The sequence below is a fragment of the Embiotoca jacksoni genome, unplaced genomic scaffold, assembly GCF_022577435.1.
Source record: "Embiotoca jacksoni isolate LCO1_2020_lvr unplaced genomic scaffold, fEmbJac1.0.p SCAF_14, whole genome shotgun sequence".
NCBI classification, from domain to species: Eukaryota; Metazoa; Chordata; class Actinopteri; family Embiotocidae; genus Embiotoca; species Embiotoca jacksoni.
The window spans coordinates 9,559,815-9,581,401 of NW_027185274.1; the positions used below are offsets into that span (position 1 = coordinate 9,559,815).

The 21,587-nt window shown below is 40.0% G+C and overlaps 1 protein-coding gene across 2 annotated transcripts in view; it reads left to right on the forward strand.

Moving 5' to 3' along the window:
* Window positions 1-367: 367 nt before the first annotated feature.
* Window positions 368-21,587, forward strand: part of si (sucrase-isomaltase) — a 67,671-nt gene continuing 46,451 nt past the window's right edge. Inside the window, exons 1-15 of one of the 2 annotated variants that reach the window (XM_069147884.1) lie at window positions 368-432; window positions 2,043-2,166; window positions 3,234-3,319; window positions 3,613-3,733; window positions 4,622-4,731; window positions 5,017-5,168; window positions 9,396-9,567; window positions 9,859-9,958; window positions 10,596-10,708; window positions 10,832-10,957; window positions 13,243-13,374; window positions 13,890-14,009; window positions 17,836-17,949; window positions 18,618-18,702; window positions 19,372-19,489. In XM_069147884.1, coding sequence (XP_069003985.1) covers window positions 2,043-2,166; window positions 3,234-3,319; window positions 3,613-3,733; window positions 4,622-4,731; window positions 5,017-5,168; window positions 9,396-9,567; window positions 9,859-9,958; window positions 10,596-10,708; window positions 10,832-10,957; window positions 13,243-13,374; window positions 13,890-14,009; window positions 17,836-17,949; window positions 18,618-18,702; window positions 19,372-19,489 — 1,673 coding nt within the window. In that variant the 5' untranslated portion in view covers window positions 368-432. Of the gene's footprint in view, window positions 433-1,239; window positions 1,275-2,042; window positions 2,167-3,233; window positions 3,320-3,612; window positions 3,734-4,621; window positions 4,732-5,016; window positions 5,169-9,395; window positions 9,568-9,858; window positions 9,959-10,595; window positions 10,709-10,831; window positions 10,958-13,242; window positions 13,375-13,889; window positions 14,010-17,835; window positions 17,950-18,617; window positions 18,703-19,371; window positions 19,490-21,587 lie in introns of those variants that run through there. The other variant, XM_069147883.1, reaches the window with a different exon arrangement.

Here is a 21,587-nt window from a genome sequence, read left to right on the forward strand (position 1 = left end):
TGATCACACCACCACCTCGGTGGTAATCAAAGATTACTCAGGCTGAGTCATTATAGGAAAATAAAAATACACAATAACCTTCTGATAATCTATAACTATATAACCATAAAAGCATGCACAGGCAGACACACACACATACACACCCATTAGAACTGTGGAATCAAATGCGATAACGGGACTGATTGTAACAAGCTGATATGGGGGCTTTTAAGCTGCAGTTGTTTTCTCACTCTGTCGATGGTTATCTGACATTTTTATAGCTTTGGGCTCCATGCTGAGACTGTAGAGCACGCACGCATGCACGAGCAAAAGAACATGCCATGCAGTAAAGGACTGGTGAGCCCCTTTGACCACAATGCATCTTGTGGATTATAAATTGCTATCTCACTTGAACTCAGAAGCACTTTGCCCCGATCATTGGAGAGAGTCAAGGTAAGGCTGCGGCCGCAGGCTGTGTAGCTGTTCAACACAAAAACGAATAGTCTTTATCCTATGTTGCAGTTATTATACTCTACAGCAAGTAAACATTCTTTGCAATGTGTTGACTATGACTATGATATTTGTTGATGATACAGTATGATTTACAATCTGATGTTGAATAATGATTATTACTGTGATTCTAGAGGGATTTCATTTTTTTATAACTACAACATCAACATATAATTATGATGACTTCATGTTGCATTTCAAAGATAATTCTTGTTATAGTTACAGACTTGCAAGAAGCAGATGGTCATGGCCGTCATTTAAATAAATAAATATTTTTTTACATTTTGTAGCTTGCAGATGTTTGAATTATGCAGTGCCAGTCATATCACTGTGGACAGACGTCAATGATAATGTTGTTTATGTGTAGTTCCTTGCCAGTAGAGTAAAAAAATCTGTAAATTGCAATGCAGCTCAGAGGAACAGATGTCTATGGAGGGCTTTGCATTGAGATCTTTTTGTTTTGTTTTTGGTTTAAATGCACACTTCACTGAGCTACACTTTTTTATGACAGTTTGAAGCATAATTACAGTTAACAAACCATGTCTTTGGTTGATATCAAAGTTTTAAATAAGCAAACAAAAAGCATTAAGTAGAAGTTTTAATACAAATTCAGATAATATTTTGAACTACTTGTACTCATGGACGTCTCAACAGCACAGTTATAAAGTGGTGTTAGTTGTTTAGTATCAGACTGTCTGTGTTGGGAGACGTAAACTGATATGCCGAGTGAACGCTATTTTTAGGTGGTTAGTGTAAGCTAAATGGAAGACTAGTGAACCTCAAAGGTTTGGACTGCATGAATGTTTGTGCATATTTTTTGTTTGATATTGCATGTTTGCTTTACAGCGTTTCTCTGTGATATACAGATGATTGTGAACTCACAAGTGCATGCACCCCTTTGACTCTCCGTCTCTGTTTCTACGCCTTCACCTGCTCTTCACAGCACATTAAACCGGATGGCTATAAGCCTCTCTCACACACACACACACACACACACACACACACACACACACACACACACACACACACACACACACACACACACACACACAAATAGACGCACACATACAGACATTCACCTTGTTTTTGTCTCCCAGAGTATACTGGAGTGAAGCCTAATTGCTTGAGTGATATGATGGGCGCCTTTGCAAAGACTAAACTCGCCCTATAGTTTTGTAAACTCTCCTTTTCTCTTCTTCAAACTTTTCTTCTTTTTCCTTTACTGTTGTAATTCCTGAGTTTAGTGCCTTTTCATAACTTTGTACGGGTTTATGCAGAATCCAAGGTTAGTGCATAGAAAATATGTCTGTCAGATATGTGTTTACTATATAAAGTATATAAATATATTTTTTGTGAGTATGTGTGTCTTGCCAATGGGCCTCATTAAGCAAGAAAGTTTTTAGACCTTTGAGACCTTGCCTTTAGTAAACTTGGTGTCATTAATGGGTGTTAATGATGTTGGCCTTTATAATCATTCTGTATATATACATGTGTGTGTGTGTGTGTGTGTGTGTGTGTGTGTGTGTGTGTGTGCATTTGTTTGTGTGTATCAGATGGGGAAAAGGCGGTTCTCGGGGTTGGAGGTGATCTTAATGGTCCTCTTTGCATTGATGTTTGTAACAGCCGTTACGATGATAGTTCTGTTTTTAACGGGAGAGCCAGGAGTCGTTAAAGATGGTAGGTGAACTAAACATACACATAAATAAATATGCAAACCTAAAACCTAAAAAAAAGTTAAATTTTTTTATTAACTTTTTGAAGAAATGTAACTTTGGTCTGAAACCATGCAAAGCTCATTAAACAAGAATATGTCAAAACTGAAAATATATGGCTGGACCGTGTATAAAATGCTATCAGGATTTTAATTTGAAACATAGACAGGATGTTGTGGCATTGATAGCCATCAAAGGGCAGGACCGACTATTGTGGTCCAGCCAAAAAGTTTGCTGACACTACATATTGGTACATATTGTAGGTCATCATCCAAAGAAAACTAAGATATTTTCAGTCATGGTTCAGGGAAACAGGCACTTAACCCTTGTGTTGTCCTTTGGTCAAAATGACCCGCAGCTGTGTTCAACCAATTTCTATTTTATTTTCATATTTTTTGGGATCATTGGTGACAAGGAGGCTGTGAGGGTTTCTTTAAAGAATGATGACCAATGATCCCAAAAAATATAAAAATATAGAAATAAAGTAGAACTTGGTTGAACACAGCTGCGGGTCATTTTGACCCAAGGACAACACAAGGGTTAACTTTGAATTATTTTGGACGTGTCAAAATATGCAATGATAAATGGTCCAACAAGTCCTTCAAAATAAACTACTACATCAATTTATCTTTAGAGCAACACATGTTTTATGACTTGCCTATACCACTGCTGTAACAAAACACTGCTGAATCATAAATCAGTTTAATGTTTGATAACAGAAAATAAACATTGGTCTCTGGGGTTAAAAAGGTCTGACATTAGTTGGTGGGACCTTGGTCGTCACGGTTACAATAAGGTGGTTATGAAGCCATCTGGTTATGGTTAGACAACCGTCCTTGTTTGGTATTAGGACATGAACAAAGGATATACCATGAAATTACTTCTCCCCTTTGGTTCATTGCTCACATGAATATCAATCTTAAACCACTGAATAGGCCGGATATTCATTTATTATGGCAAATGTCCTGGGTTTTCACTTTGAAATGTAGATTTAGTTGTTGGGCTTGAAGCAAACATTTCATCTTTCGGCAGAAAGTACAGACGTCTTCGTTCCTCAGTGTCCCAACATACCTCTGGCTGAGAGAGTAGACTGTTTCCCTGATGCAGGAGCCTCCAAGGTATGAGTCACCATCATCTCCATGAATGCACAGTAATGCTTGTAGAGAAGACCTTGAACCAAAAGAGAGGAGAGTTAAAGCTCCCGAGAAAACGGATCTCCTAACAACTGATACAGCTCAATTGTTGCCGCAACTGAAAAAAGGGTTATTGATAATGATGGTGTTTTTAATCATAATGATTATTAGTACCATGGCAATGGTGATAATAACATTGTTTATAGTAGCAGTAATGACAATAATGGCAACATGGATAATGATAATGATAACAACATCAACTTTCCTACTTCCTACAGCAAACATGTGAGCAGCGTGGATGTTGCTGGGGGCCACTGGATGAGAGAAATGTTCCCTGGTGTTTCTTCTCAACCAACCATGGCTACACAGTGGAATCAGTGGAGCAACCAGATCCTTATGGTAAATCCCTGTTTCCCCTTTCTCTATCCCGCTTCCCCACTCATGTGCTTACCCACTGAGGGAATTATTCGGCTTTCTATTTAGCTTATTTTCTAACTCTAACTGCTCCACATTTCCTTACTCTGTTGTTCTTCCTCACATCACACGTTTTTCCTTTTTCACTCACTTTGCTTGAGGCATGCTTTTCTGTGAAATATGACATGGATGACATATCAGAAAACATGATTGACTTTGCAGCTTGCAGGTTTTTCTATTTCCTACTTGATCTCCCTGCCTTCCGTGGACGCATTTATTGGGTAAAGGCAAGAAAGAAACATTGGACGTTTCTTATAAAGTCTGAACTGCATAATTTTCAGTCACATTGTTGGCAAAGTATATATATATTAATATATATATATATATATATATATATATTTAGAATGTTTGTGTGACAAAGGTGATAAAATGCCTAGACTGAGAGGAACACTATCAAAAATACTCATTTGTCTTGGCCAGCCTGAGATAGACAGAGGGACTTTAATCAATACATACAAATAATGTATTTTTCTAATGCACTTATGTTTCCAGAATAAGTCAGGAACTTTTGCACAGTTCATCCAACAATTTTTATCTAGAACATAGAACTATTTCAAAAATGTGCACGTGAGTATTAAAGGAGTAGTTTGACTATGTTGTAGTTGGCAGGCAACTAGGGGAGACTGCAGGGAGTTACTGAACTCTAATATCGATAAGTAATACCACTATTATCACACAATAATAGTATGATTGTTTTGTTGTTTTAACTGCATTTTGAGTGTTAAGTAGTTAAATGTGATAGATTTCTTAAAATGAATATTAGGTTTGTATTATACCTTTAATTTGTCTGTTGTCATGTGTTTAAATTTGCAGTAATGCAAGCCAAACTGAAGCGAAACCCCTCTCCTTCTTTATTCGGAGCGGATGTACAAGAACTGTCATTTCACGCAGAAATGCAGTCAAACAATCGACTCCGATTTAAGGTGAACACTGACAGATACTTAATCTATCTTCTCACTGTTAAACACACTTCTTGCTCGCTCACAAATTCACACATCCACATTTTGACAACAGCAGATGAAACGGCGAGATAAATGTGGTCAAGTCAAATTAATTTTCAAAAGCAGTTCTGAATCAAAGAGCGTTGACACAAATGCGGTACAGAACAAAACAGGACAACATGTACACAACAAAAGAACATACTGTGCATGACCACGAGAAAGGAGGCTACACTCACACTGCTCCAATGGTTGTGTCCTTTCCCTCAGATCTACGATGCCCAGAGGAAGAGGTTCGAGGTGCCCCATGAGCACGTCAGGAGCCTCAACAGTGACCCATCCAGCCCTATCAGCAACACACTGGAGATCACACACAATCCCTTTGGCCTTACTGTGCGCAGGAGGGAGAACAGTAGAGTCCTGTGAGTGCTCTCTATGCGTGTGGTCCATTTGAATTTATTTGTGATGGATGGGTTTTTTGTCTCCTGGCTGGATGAAGGCCTAGTCTGCCCTTTGAGTAAGTGCAGTTTTCTTGCTTGGGGCAAAAAGTTTGGCCCTTGGGCGTATGTAAGGCAATTCTTTATGTTGAGATGAAGCTCACTTAAACTTAATTACTGATTACTCACTGAACAGAGTTATAGAAGAAGAAGATGTAATCATTAACAGATGATAGCTGGCATTTCTGTCCAAGTTAGGAAGAAAAATACCGAAAACTGCAGCCTATACTGAGTGTATTTTATTCAAAGCTTTTGTCAATAAGTGGGATTTTCTTTCTCACGATACATCTTATATGTTATTGTCTAGGATTGAAGCAAACAATCATTTTAATAGTTGATTAATCAGATGATTATCACTTGTATTAATTGTTCTGTCCATGACATTCAGCAAAAACTGATAAATGGTCATCACATTTTGCTAGAGCTTTTTAAATTGCATACTTTGTCGAACCAACTCTCAAACCCTAAAACATTAAATTTACAGTAATATATAACAGAGACAAGCAGCAAATCCAGGATACCTATTATTAAGTAATAGCAATACATACGTTTAAGTATAAATGTGTGCTCATGTGGGAGACAATCATAGAGCTATCAAATCTAAATGTCTTGTTATTACCTAAATACCTTTATATTGTGGTGTTTCGGTGACAGTGTGGTGCTGCATTGGCTTCAGTGTAGCTGCTATAAAGGGAAGTAGCGGAAAAGCTCAGTGAAGACTATAATAGTGCCAGCAGGATGGGTCTAAAGCTGAAACATAATCCCTATATTTAAAGGAGATATGTCATATAAAAAGGTCGGCATGTGGTTTCACCCCAAATATTTGTATTGGGTATCTGTGGCCGGCATGTGCAGTGTGTTCGCTAAAGTGATAACGTGGCATAATCTATTGATGGCTAGCAAACTTTAGAGGAGACCCACCATTGAGCCACGCGCCGGGCTGTCCTCGTGTCCTCATGTTAAACAACAAAGGTTGAGAGTTATTAACGTAGTTTGACGCATATTTGCGACTTGCGCCGCCACTTCTGCTCGTCCAAAAGCTCAATACGGCGCAATACGGCCTGTTATGTTTAATTAACCGACTCCGATGAATGCGTAATGACGTCTGAGCGAAGTGAGGATGCGGAGCGTGCGTCTGCCGCAAACACTCACGAGCACACAAACGACCAACGTCTACTTGCCGACATGAAAGTGAAACGTATTTACTTTGGTGTTTTTTTTTCCCCGTGAAGAAGCTTCAGATGCGGCTCTCCAACAGAAAAATAACAAAAATAAAAGCAGGGTCTTTGTCTTGTTGAGACGTATGAGGGCATAGTGGAAACAAGTATTGCAGCAGGGGGTTGTTATGGTGAATATTATTATTAAGATGGCATCTCAATCTATGTGCAGAGTTGATTATATAGATTAAATTCTAGAGTCAAAGTAAATGTCATAGTACCTGAAACAGAATATAAGAGAAGCCGAGTTGCGGAATATTTAATTTGCTGTCTTAGTTCTTGCTTTCCAGAATCCTCCCTGTTGCCTTAGTGAATTGAGAATTGACAGTTGCCAATAGATTAACATTGATTCTTTCGATCTCATTTGATGCAAGTATGCCAGAAACCCTCCGAGTTGGCCGGAGCACCACATCATCCCATTGTTATGCAATATTGCCAGATAATAATGACATGGGACCCCTTCCCGTGTAAGAAGTTTGTTTCCCACAGCAACCAGTAATTATGTTCACGTCGATCCACGGCACAACCCTCGGTAAGCCCTGGGTGACATCACAGTGATGGATTAACCCTCGGAAACATGTGCCCAGAACACCATGAGGCATTTAACCATTATTATCATTCATGCTGTATGGAAGATGACATTTTGTGACTAATAAGGCAAAAATAACCCATGCTTATACTAGTAGTAGGATGTGATAAACAGAGCTAAACACCATGAGCATGAATTTATACACTAATGGTGTTTTGCACACCGCTGTGTTCTGTTGTTGTGAATCAGAGCTGAATGGTGCATGACAAGTTTTCCCACCATTTAGTTTTTAGTTTGGATTACTTTTTTTTTCTTTTTTTTTCTAGGGAAGGTAAAAGCTAAAGCTGGGTTGGATATCAGTAGGATATTGGTGATATCGGTCTTGATATCAGCATTGCTACTTATCAATAGTCCTTTTTAAGGAGCAGTGTGTCAGATTTAGTGGCCTCTAGCAGTGACGTTGCAGATTGCGACCAACTGAATACCACTCAGCTGACTCTTATGACTCTTATCTTCCAAGCATGTAGGACAATAAACGGAGGCCAAACAAACACGCAAAAGGCCCTCTCTAGATAGAGCTTTTGGTTTGCCTGTTCTGGGTTACTGTAGAAACGTGGCAGCCTCCACTGAACAGGACCTGCTCCCCGTGTATGAAGGTTATCTGTACTACAGACCTGTCAAATCAGGCCCAACAACCCATTTAAGAACATTCCTCTGTACTCACGCCTAATATAACATGTTGCCCTGACATGGCCAAACATTTAGCAACAACAATACTTCTACACTTTATGTATTCTGGTTCTATCATTTCAGTGTTTTGTATTTAGTTGCTTTATTTATTTATTTTCCCCCATTATGAAAGGTTGTCCACCTACAGCAATTATTGTCTTCAACACAATAGCGATTGTGACATCACGACAACCTTTGGTTTGTCTCACTACCTTCCATTACATACTGGCGCATCAAGCTGCATTGTCATCTGTTTCAACACTGCACATGACCTTAAACCAGAAGCTGAGATTGCTCTCAAGATTCGTCAGTAGATTATCAGCTTTTTTTAAATTTAATTTTTTTTTTTTTTATCAGACTGCATGACTGTTTTTCCCCTCTCATAACCCTGTCTTTATGGGACCACTTGCGAGGTGAATAAGCTTCATCATTGTCCTGTGGTGTTTTCAGGGAATAGGTCAGACATTGGCTTTTCAAGAGCCTTTCCTTTTGTTAAAATTATACTTCATCAATTTTAAATGTCTTAACTTCTCTGCATTCTGCCAGTTGCAGCAAAACCAAAATTAAATTTTAAACCATTAAATGAATATGAACATTTAACAGGCCCTTTGGACAGTGTTCCCTAGCGCTCTTCCAACATTCATTTTATAAGTAAGTCATGCTCTATTGAAGGACAGTGGGCGGTAGAATGTCACCGGGTTAAAGCATAGTTAAACTTTCACAGGAGAATAATAAGCTGGGGGAAAACTTTCAGCTAAATGTATGTTCATAGTTAATAGAAATGGGTCTTTGTGGAGTTTGATAACTTCCTGCTTTGGCAGCTGTTATTGTCATCAGGAGCACCATCACATCTAATATTTTATATAATTTTTTAATAACATTGTGATAACGATACGAGGAGCACATTAGCAGTAAAAAGTCCATAACGTAGAGCCATAACAAGAATTACACATTTACTTTTGATATTATTAAATGGCTCCAAGTCATCATTGTTGCATCTACTATTTAGCTCCACCTATATCAAATGTTAAACTTGACCGATGCAGAGTGTGCACATGCAGTGATGATATTCATAATTATTCTGCTCTGTGACCTTGCTGCTTTCCATGTGGGCGTTCTCTTCTGGTGATAAAAGCTACTTGTAAACACACTCATTCACTGAATATCAATGCAGCCATTCACAACAGAGCCATCTACTCTGACAGTGTTAAGTCGAGCTGTGTCATGTGATTAAATGCACTACCTAATGAAAATACTTGTTATTTCAGCCATGTGTTACTATGAATATTCAATAGCAACAATATTCACTGCATTTACAACCTTTTTGACAGCTGTTTCCAGCTCCAGCAGCCCAAGTATTTCAACTACCAGTGTATGTCTTGTTTTGAAGACTCGAGAAATGCTACCATGAGGGCTTATTAGAGCTCGAAGGGATGGTCTGTCTTCTCTCTCTGGTTTTTCTTTTGACAACTCAACCCCTGTTCCCACTCCCACTCTCTTTCCCCTCGCTGCATTTCATTCTCATTTTCCTTCTTGCCTCTTTGTCTCTCACATTTCTTCTCTCTCTCTCTCATCTGCTCTCCCTTTTTTTTTTGTTCCCCCACATCTGTCTTCTCACTTCCCAGTGGTGATAAGTTATTGTTTTCTTTCTTTTGTGTCTTTTCTAAACATATCCAGGTTCGACACTACAATGGCTCCACTGGTGTTTTCAGACCAGTACCTGCAGCTGTCTGCAAAGCTTCCATCCCATAATATCTATGGCCTGGGAGAGCATGTGCACAGGAACTATCGTCACGACACTTACTGGAAAACCTGGCCCATTTTCACCAGAGATGCTTTCCCAAATGGGGTAGGGAGGGAACACACACACACACACACACACCACTGTTGACTGAAAAACAAGTCTGCTGAAGTCTACCTTGGAAGTGCGTGTATGTGCATAGTGTGCATGTGTGTAAGTGGCATGTTTACATGCGCTCTCAACAAGTGTATTCTCCTTCTCAAAGGGATTATAATTGAATGTCTTGTAAGCTGATTAAGCAGTATAGTCACACCCTCAGTCTCAGTAAGTCTCCCACATCTCCCCTGTGCCTCTCACCTCTTCCCTATATCCCTCCATCCCTCTCTACCATCCCTGCAGGGAACACATAACCTCTATGGACACTATCCCTTCTTCCTCTGTCTGGAAGATGAGAGTGGAAAGTCATTCGGAGTCTTTCTCATGAACAGCAATGCTATGGGTAAAGATACACATACACACACGCACACACTCAAGAACACATTCTGGTATTTTGGATACACAGAAATATGTGTGAGCACAAAAGCACTGACGCTGTCCTATAGGGGGTGTGCACAAATGCAAAAATTATGTTTTTGACAGATGAACATACAATATGACACATACTTACACATGATATGCACACACATATGCAACACATTAGGAAAAGAAAGTCATTATAAAATGGTTCAAGGGCACATGAACCATCAGTTATGCCTCATCCTCTGAACACAAATGGATCTACCGTTGCCTCAATCAAAGAATTGTGCTGACAAATCAAAGAGAATATTACATAGCTATTTTATCTGTGAAGGAGATGACTGAAAGCAATGGGAATGCCCAGTGACATGTTGCTCTTGCTCATGTCTACAGTCTCCTTATATAAAAGCTTTTTTTTCTTTGAAGGATTGTCTTGAATGATACATATACTGTGTCATCTGCGTGAAGCAAAACTCCTCCAAAGATTCTATAAGGAAATGTGTGAAAATAGATGTACAGCTGGTTCCCAATAGTTTGAGAAGGCACTTTAGGGTTGTGATTTATAGTTAAGGATAATATGAGGATACAGTCTGCAGTGCCTCCATATATTTGTTTTCCAGAGGTGACTCTGCAGCCCGCCCCGGCTGTGACCTACAGGACGATTGGAGGAATTCTCGACTTCTACATTCTCTTTGGAGACACACCAGAACAAGTGGTGCAGGAGTTTCTTGAGGTAATTTTTGAAATCAATAAAATATGTGGGGGAGGTTTTCTGTGTACGTCTTGTTGTATGAAAATGGTTGGTGAGTTCCCTTGGTGCAGGCATTGCATTAAATTAGTCCATTATGCTGTTTAGCTCATTGGCAGGCCTGTCATTCCTCCCTACTGGTCGCTGGGTTTCCAGCTTTCACGGTGGGACTACGGCAACCTGAGTGAGGTGAAGAGTACAGTGGAGAGGAACCGCGCCATTGGCATCCCATATGTAAGATCCGCTCTGCTTGCTTTTCATTCCGCTGCTGGTTTATTTATTTTGCAAGCTGTCTATATACATTATGTCTGACAATGTTTTCCTCAACCCAATCTAAAATTGCTATCAAGGCTACTGCTGCGTCGACCCACATTTGTTATTTTGTCCCCATATCCCGCTGATAAAATTTGGAATTGTTTACAAATTTTTACCTGTGTTATATTACAATATTATCCACATGAATTTCAGCCGCATCAATGTCCTCACGTGTTTGACACTTTCACACTTAATCTCTCAGCTCTATATTGTAAATCGCAGGGCTATACATTTTTATCAGAATTTGTTTGTGTTGTATTGCTTACCACAATAAAAAGGGCACAATAAACTCCTGCCAGACTAGATGTAAGGTGGGGCTGGAAGTTCTCTGTGTCTCAGAAACTACCTGACAAAATGCACCCAAAGAATAAGGAGCGCGAGATCATGATCAACTGAAAACATGGGACTTGTTTTCATTGATATTGGACACTCGTTCCAACTCATGTATTTACTTTGTTTTGCAAAGCAGGGAATGCAAATTGGGAGGCAGGTCTTTGAGCGTGACCTCAGATGACAGGTGCAGAGACATTTGCAGGATTGTCCTTATCTTAAGACAAAATATGCATTTTAAAGGCCAACTGTCTGAAATAATATAATGGCATTGCTGGGTCTGTGTGTGTGCGTGCAGGGGGTGGGGTCTTTAGCTGCAGCTGTATAGCTTTTAGGGGGGAAGTGAAGGCAATCCATACTTCACCTTGTGCACCCCTTGTTAAATTTGAACCACTCATGCACCACTGTGTGGTTCCAGAGGCAAGAGCCTTAACCACTACACTATCTGTGGAGACATGATATGAAGGTTGAAGCGGGAGTCCGACAGACAGTCAGAGTGATAGGGATGGCCTTTAGCTTAGATGGGCTAATCCAGCTTTCTGTCAAGTAATGGAGAGTCTGCTCGGCTCTATAGGTTCAGTCCGGGAGCCACTATTTTTCAAGCGTCACCGAACGTTAGCGCTGATCAAAGATCAATCGACCGAGCTCCTTTCATTATCTCATTCATCCCGATCTGAATGTTAAAACTACTCCAACACCTCTTTCCTTCTGAGACATTTGATAAATACCAGTTCTGGTTGACATTTACTTGGGAATGAGCCTTTGCTTATCTTTGTCGGCTCTGCATCACTGTAAGAACTCCCTTCTATGCGGATTACTGATGTTTAATGTACTTGTTGTTGTTGTTGTTGTTGTTTAATTACCAAGGTAAACTCCTAATCTTAATCTCTACATGTCCCCAAAAAACACTTCAACTGTATTACAACTCAGCAGTGATTGCACCAATCAAGGATGGAGTTTGAACTCAATCTTAACCTTAGATCAAATACAAACAACTTTCCCACCCATCTCAATATTTCACCCTGATCATCTCCAACCCCCATTACGGATCCAAAGACATTAGGATGCAGCTGCTTTCTCTCCTGCTGTACTGAGGGACATGTTTGATAACCATTAGATAGACCACAGAGGATATTATCACATTCTCCCTAATATGTCTGGAGCTGATTACCATTAGACGAAGGACCTGGCAGAGCCTTCCAAACCATCTGCTCTATTGATATGAAGTAGATTTTGGCACGTAGCGGACAGACAGAGAGCAAGCATAAAGTCACAAATTGGCAAAAGAAAAAAAAGGGGAAAAAAAAGTGTTAACATTTCCATTGTCCTCCCAAGGTTTTGCAGCACATTAACGAAGTTGTTTGCACCCATATCAGGGTTCTAAAAGTCCCGCAAAGGAAGGTCAACAGACAAGCTAGCCGTTTAAATATTTGTTTTTTTCAGAGACTCAAAGTGCAAACGTTTAATAGTGTTTTTATTAGCTCTGCTGAGATGAGAATACGGTGTGAGGAGGATACATTCAAGTCACTCTGAAGATGCTGAATTTGTAGTGGATGGGTCTAAGTTATGCACAGAAGGGGAAACATGAGTGGGTACATTTAAGAGGTGGGTCATTTTGAATGTATTACACTCATGCAAGATGCACATGGGATTTTAATAGATGGAAGCCATGCCAGCATTTTAGCATTTCCAATTAAGCTTTGAATATCTAATGACATCTAACCTAATTGAAGTAAACTCATCAAGTTATTCACACAACTTCTCAAAAGAAGACAAGGAGACTGATATTTTATGGGACGATTTAGACATTTTTAAATGTTCTTCCTGGACTGCAAAACTTCAATACAACAGGAATTTTTCTTCTCCCCATGCAGGACATCCAATACACCGACATAGACTACATGGAAGATAAGAAAGATTTCACCTATGACAAAGTGAACTTCAAAGAGTTGCCTCAGTTTGCTGAATACCTCAGTGAGAAAGGACAGAAATACATCCTCATCCTGGTAAGATACATAATTAAATCGAATAAACTTTAAACATCCCAATGCAGCTATACAAATGCTGTCAATTTACCATGTGATTCAGGGTTTGGAAGAAGTCATGAACTATTAGCCACATGTTGATGCGAGATGTGAGTTGGATGTAAACATTAGCTATAAAGATGCCTGACAAAAGAGTATTTTTAAACTGCAGGAGTTTACTATAATATTGAAGTAAAGACTGGGTGGATTCCAATAAAGAGCATTTTTATTTTCGTATCACTCCTGACAGACGTCAGAACGTTGTCACATCAAATTTCATTTAAACATGAACCCAAATACTGTTGTGTTTTCTGAGTCAGCTACACCAAAGAAACCGTGTAAACCACTTCAACAATTCTCTGTAAACTTCTATTATGGTGGCAGCGACGCAATGCATTTTGCAGCCAATATAACAAAAGGCTGTTCTTTGCTAAAAGTGAATTTGAAACAGCGTTCTGTCCCTTAATATTCTTACTATTGTACTCCTTTGTCTCCAGGATCCTGCGATAGCCACCAGTAAGAGGGTTGGGAATGCTCCATACGAGGCCTATGACCGCGGGACTCAGAAGAACGCTTGGGTCACTGAATCAGATGGGAAAACTCCTCTGTTAGGAGAGGTGAGCTGCATTTTATAGCAAAAGAGGAGGCTGTGAGTAAGTGAGAAAGGTTGAGTCTACTCATTGTGAAGAACAGGTCGAACGCGTGTGTCAAAGGAGTGTCATACATTATAGCTTATCTCGCATTCATACACTGTAAAGAAAAGGTATAAGCCATAAAGACCACACAGGGAGCTTAACTAGAAAATTACCAAAGAATTTTTAAACTTGAAATGTGCTTGGGATCCACAAAAAGGACAGCAATGCACTGTGCTTGATTTGCACATCCTTGTCAATTAATTATTTTGAAGCTTTTAAGGGTGAAACTTTAGCATTTCATCCATCAGTTAGGTTATTCAATCTGAATGCGTTTAAATGTCGTAGTGATCTTATTCATGCTTACCGTTCATCTTGTGAAAGTTATTAAAAAAACATAAAAAACTAAAACTGAAAATACCCAGTTGAAATCCGCAGGTTGAAAACAGACGGTTTTGAGAGGTATTTAAATGAATCTTCACAAACTGAAAATGAGATAGAATTTAGTTTATTCCCACAGGCCTGTTTAGTGCACACAATGATTCATAGCTATAGTGACAATACATACATAGATATCAGATGGAGATATCAAATATTCATTAAATATGCATTAACATGATGAAATAACAGCAGTCTAAAAAAATGTTGGTACACTTTGTTACCCAAAATCTACTAGCTCCAAATATTGAAGGTCTTCACACAGAATTAAAGGTTAATCTGCTTAATATATTGATATAATGTGACTGCACATTTAATCAAAGGATTGTGATGGCTGATGGTTTTACTTGAAAGAACTCTTCACTCTGTTGGAACTAGAGAAACAGTCTACTCTAATTTGGTTACGGCAGTGATGCCTCTTTTACCTCATAAACAATAATGACGCAATATGCGATACCATTATCGAACAACATTGTTATTGAGGTAAGAGGTCACAGTTTTGCTCATCACGAGTCCAAGGACATGAGACTGAAAATCCGAATTAGCAGCTTCTTACCCAAATAAATCAAACAGTGCTGAAGGTCCTTTACATGTTTGGCCATTTGGTGTTTGAGTTTTTGCAAAACATACAACAATAGTCATGCAACATAATCATTAATATTAATTTGCTATGTCTATGCACGTGTGACTGGTTTTTCATATTCTCCATCAAGCCGACTAATAATCCCTAACGGAAGTTCAAGCCTCCGGCATGTTATTTTTGATCCTTTTCCCCACAGAGCACATGTTTAAAAAGCTCTCCCCTGCAGAGAGGGTGGCGGTGGGGGGTAAAAGTATGTCGCTCCCATGCTTTTATAGTGTTGCTTTTGATTACACACACGATTAGGCCCAATCCCTCTGATAATCACTTTTTTATGCTGTTTATAACAGGTCAAACATATGCATTGATTCTGCATTAGTCTTTAATCTTAAAATGTTCTGCATGACCACATCACAGATTAAGTGTGCAAGTGTGTGTGTGTGTGTGTGTGTGTGTGTGTGTGTGTGTGTGTGTGTGTGTGTGTGTTTGTGAGAGAGTGAGACGTGGGTGGTGGGGGGGGGGCACTTGTGTGTTCAGCTGTGTATCCATTTCTCTAAATGAGAAGATATTCTTGGTTGTTGTTGTGTGCAAGCATGTGTGTGAATATAATTGATTCTCCTATATTTACATATGAATGTGTGTGTCCTGGTTATAAAAACAGTGGGGTCTTTGCCAAACGACCTTTGCTGTTGCTGTGTCAGTAATAAAGGAGATGCAGCGACAGGTTGGTATTTATTCTGCTTTTAAGACAGCTAATTGCTCGCCAAGATAAGGATAAAAGCGTTCCCGGGTGTGCTCGAAAAATCACAGCAAAACCTCAGTCACACAGATGAATATTTCTGTTTAGACCACAGAGGTAAAAATTGATGGTAGTAAATAAAACAGCAGGGAGAGAAAAGGGGAGTCTATGTGCGTTTATAGTTAGGGATGACAGACACATACATGGACAGAGAGAGAAAGGCAGGTGTACGCAGACAGACACACAAATAATAGATTAGAGGAAAATGCACAGACAGACAGACTGGCTGTCTTACTGAGTGGCACTGTGACAGGGACGTACACAGGAAGCCAGCCATAGTGAGAGACAAGAGACAAAAAGACAGATTATCAGGTACACACAACAAAGGGACAGACGAAATGGAGGGTAGACAGACACTTTAGAGAGGAGGCAGGCAGAGGGACAGAGAGAGACAGCAGGTAGAAGAGAAGGGAGACAGACGCGTAATGACACAGATAGGCACACTGACAGACAAAAGAGCACGGAAACAGACAAATATAGAGTGAGATATGCAGCCACAAATGCCAGCGGATTCGTTGAGTGTTCTGCCTGTTGTCAGTATTAGTACACAGCTGGAGATGACAAAATCTGGTGTCGAAGGAAGGACTGACTCAAAAAAAGAGAGACGGCATCGGCGGGGGACTATCAACAAGCTCTGACCTTGGAGTTCTGACCGCCTGCCAAAAACAGCCGCCTATAAATCTGCCAGTGTGTGTGCGCGTGTGTAGATGTGTGTTTGCGTGTGCATGTGAGCGTATGTAAGCATGATTCATGTCTTTGCCACAAACTGGGTTGTAAACTTATTTCCAGTGGAAGTAAAGGTAAAAGATAGCTGGAGTGGCGCAACCTTGAGATTTAATATCTAGTGTGCTGTACAGAAGGATTCAAACATCAGAAATACGCACACACACACACACACACACACACACACACACACACACACACACACACACACACACACACACACACACACACACACACACACAAAATATCTGCCTTTCTCTGTGGATTAATCATTTTTCTCAATACATGTCATTAAGGACGACTTCTAACACACAGTCACGTCTAGAGGTTTCTATTGCATTATCGATTTCTCCTCTCCTCTCCTCTCCTCTCCTCTCCTCTCCTCTCCTCTCCTCTCCTCTCCTCTCCTCTCCTCTCCTGCATTCTCTTCCTCAACTCGTCTGTCTCTTTATCCCCTTTTTCCTTTACCATCCCCCCTCATCAATCCCACCCCCTCCCTCACGTCATCTCTCTTCTGTTCTTTTTTTTTTTTTTTTTTTTTTTTGCAAGGAGCACATGTTCGCGAATGAAAAAAAACAAATGACACTCCTTTAGGGCGCTGTGACATAAAACAAGATTACGTCAAAACCAAGTATATGTCTGGGCCATGAAGGGAAGATTTTTAATTTGAAAAAAATGGGTTTTAAATTGAAACCGGACGTTACGGCATTTTGCTGACCAATGGTGAACTTATCAGCCAATCACCTGGTAGTTAGCTGACAAATGGGCTACCTTTGATCACTCAGTCAGCAACAGAAATTTTGCGACAGCAATCCAGCCAAACAGTTTTCATCAGAGAAACAGCAGGGGGCTTTTATTGTGAAGCAGCTGCTGGGAATGTTATGTGTTTACTGTACATTGATTTTGGGCAATGCTGTAAGTGGACCCGTGAGCGTTGTATCTTTTAACTACCGGTAAGTGTCTGTAGGCTTGAGCTAACCTTACCACTTCACATCCTGGTCATATCTATAATCATACCTGTCGTGTATTTGGACGACATGTTACATTTGTTCCAAAAAAAAGTGGGTTGCTTGTGCTCCTATTTTTCAGACTTTACGTATCTATTTTTATGACCAAGGGTGATTGAAATTTCCGCACCCTTTAAGGGATTAAACATTTTTTTGTTGTCCTGAAACCGAGTGATGCAAAAAAAAAAAATTCCCAGAATTTTGTTCGAAAACTATTAAAAAGTGCTTGTAAACAAACAGCATCTTCTGTTCTCTCCCTCACAGGTGTGGCCAGGGGAGACTGTATTTCCAGACTACACCAGCCAAAACTGCATCGACTGGTGGGTTGATGAGTATGAGCGACTCTACAATGAGATCAAACATGATGCCCTCTGGATTGTAAGTCAGTTTGAAATGGATATGATGAAGGCGCACATTCACTAATTAGATGGTAAATGGTCTGCACTTGTATAGCGCTTTGTCACCTTCATGGTCTTTTACACATTTTTTTTTCCACCCACCCATTCACCCACTAATGAGACTGAGCTGCCATGCGAGGTTCTCGCCATCAGGAGTACATTCACACACCGATGGTACGCCATTGGAGGCAACTTGGGATTCAGTGTCTTGCCCAAGGACACTTAGGCATGTGGACAGGAGGAGGAGGAGGAACTGGGGATTGAACCACCAACCTTCTGATTAGTGGGCAACCCACTTTACCATCTGAGCAACAGCCTCCCCAATGACAGAAACTCGCATTATATTGTTAACGATTCCTCAGCTGGAAATTTGGTTTTGAATCACTCATCACTGAGGCTGTTTGTTGCAAAACACACAATTTCCCATCTTACTTTATTCTGAACACCTCAGCTCAATCCAGGTCACTTTACCAAAACTTATCCTGAAAATAAAATAGTTATACAGTATGTGAATAAACCTCCAGTAGATGAATCCTGTATTCACACCACTACTGTAGCATACCATAGATCACTGTAATTATCCATTAAAATGATCAGTTAAGTCTCATAATTGTGTTTTGTTAAACATGTCTTCATATGCACTTGCAGGACATGAATGAGGTGGCTAATTTCAAGAAAGGCTCAACGAAGGGCTGTGCTGATAACAACCTCAACTACCCTCCCTACAGTCCAAGTAAGACACATTTATTTCTATGTTCTGAGCAATTATACTGAATAGCTGCTGTTCTTATGCAGTTTAAATATGCATCGTGTGTGTGCTCATTTAGGGAAGTGGTTGAATCTTGAACTTTTGTCATGGATGCTTTGTTAGTTTGCCCTTTCCAACAAAACAAATCGACAGTTTATGACAAGCAGAACAAAGTACTCTATGTTTACCCTAATACAAAGAAACAGAGGATGTCATAGGTGTGCAGCCTGCAGCCCAAAGGTTGTGCACAAGTTGATAAATGAACCACAATAGCTCATAAAGTAAGTTAAAGTCCAGAGGAGAAGTCATCTGAAATAGTGGTTCCCTAGTGAGGAATTTTCAAAATGACTCTTCTGCCACGTCTTTTATTCCAACCGAGTCCCAGACAGGATGATCATAACCGGAAAAAGCCGTGCTCCCTTGCTGCCACCTGTTTTATTGTACTTCTCCTTAGTCATCCTCTTCCTCAATCACTCTACTTTCTCTCATTTCCTCATTGTTTCCATTTCCTATTGCCGTATATATCAATGTCGAACCCATTCGTTCTGTCCCCTTCCTCCATGGCTCTCCCTCCCTTCACTGCATCCTATATTCCACACCACTTCTCACCCTGCTCCATCTCTTCACCTCCCTTTATCTTTTTCTCTCCCCCAGAGGTTCTGGATGAGGTGATGTACAGTAAGACTCTGTGTATGGATGCCAAGCAGGCCTGGGGGAACCACTATGATGTCCACAGTCTCTATGGCTACTCTATGGTGCTGGCTACTGAAAAGTGAGTGCATCCATAATCAATGACAGCAGCAGTTTGGCCAGCTCGCGCTATGAAGGCCAACTTGCTGCCACCGCTTCAGAGCAATGAGGCCTTGGCAAACTCGCAGTACACTGTGCAGCGGGGAAAACAGTGTAACACACACAATCTTCGAAATCAAGCGCTGTTAAATCAGAAATAAGTGAGTGATGGCTGTGGGACAGAATTATGGAGCTGACATGCAAAAGTGCAACAGAGAAATCTTTCAGTTCAGTGCAGTGCAGTGACTTATGCCCTCCACTAAATCATAGGCTGTGACTCTTGCAGACCAACTGCAAGTTGGATTCCATGTGATGCGTGCAGAAATGTTTTAATCAACCCTGCTCCCAGGGCGCCTGACTGAATTTTTCATCTGGGTCTGGTGCTGAAACAGTTACCTCAACAAATCTACAAAATATGAGCATCGCAAGTTTCCGTACATCAGTGATATAATCTAAAGACGGTTTATGATTTTCAAAAAGCCATAAATTTGTTTTTAAATATTGCATAGTTTATGCGACTATTGTTTTGTCTTTTTTTAATTTGTTGTTTATCAATGCCTGGTAGTAATGCATCACTACTGCCAGACGGTGGCAGTAATGTACCTAAAAGCTGTTTTCCAACCACTGTTTAACTACAGAAGGAGAAGACATTACTACCAGTCTGATGTTTAATGTGCAGAGCAAACAACGACCCCCATCTTAAAAATGGCAGCCAAAGCATGCTTCTCATCAGCTATATCAAAGGCGAACGTTTTCAAAGTTTGATGGCATTTCTTGAGCCTGAATTTACCACCTGAATGAGTCTCTCACTCTTTCTGCGTGGGTGCGTCTGTACATGTCCGGGACTTCAAATACTAGTCAAATAGTTTCCAGCTATCAAATAGTATTTTTGTTTGAAAAGCCCATCCCTAATAATCAATTCCAAGGTATGGAAATAAACAGATAAAAAGATTGTTGATAATTGCTCTGTGAATTGGCTTAACAGTTGTCCTACTAAGGATTTCCGGCCATTTTATGCATGATGCACTTGCATTGTGCCTTGCTACTGTAACTTTACTTAGGAATGATACAACAATGAGGTATGTCTTGTGTGGCTAACATTGAAAGGAAATGGAAACTGGCACTAAGAGACTTGTGAGCAGCGGATGATGTTCACCAGAGCACAACAGATTTGTCCTTCATAGACCATCAACATAGCAAGATAGTCTGATGAAAACATTTTCAGAAGCCTGGCACATGAGTAAGTACACAAAACACAAACCACTTAAATGTCACAAAGGTATAAAGACTGCAGAAGTATTTATCTTAGTACAGGAATTCCTTAAGTCTCCAAGCCCTCAGCCAGTCATTTCTTTACAAGGCTTAAGTGGTATCGGATGCCAGAATTCGAATACACGCTAATGGTGATGGTATGGGAAATTGCGTCAATTAGAAAGCAGTACACACCTGCACTAATGGGCTTTTGGCTGATGGGAAATAACACCCCATAAAACTAAACAAAAGCAATGCACAATCCTTGATGCCAAGATAAACTGTATCATATTTTGAGTATAAAAAGGGGAAAGTATATTGCCTGAGCAAGACAATTTAATCATCAAAAACATGGATAAGATTCTAATTTACCAGTTTTTTTTTTCTCATTGTATTACAAAGGTTTCTTAACCTTTTTATTTTTTACTTATCTAACAGTGCAGTTCCACATATTTTAACATTCAGCAGTTATCGTATCCTGATTCATCACTGCCATAAAGCTTTCAGATGTACCTCAGATGCCAATAAAGATCAAAGCATAAGGCCACCGTAACCTTTCAGGTGATACTTTTCCCCCTCAGTGTAGCATCAGTGTTCCTTAATACTATACCTGCAGAGGAATACGAGTGTCTTTCAAAAATATATACTATAGCAAAGTTGCCACACTAGAATATTTTTCCAGAGATGTATCCACATTGTACAGAAAATAAAGCTAGAATGTACACAAAACGTGTGCATGCAATATAAGCCCTCTGAAGTTGGACTTGCTGACTCTCTGTTCTTTGGTATTAAAGCTAGCTCATCTTTCTTTTGTCTCCTTTCTTTCTCCC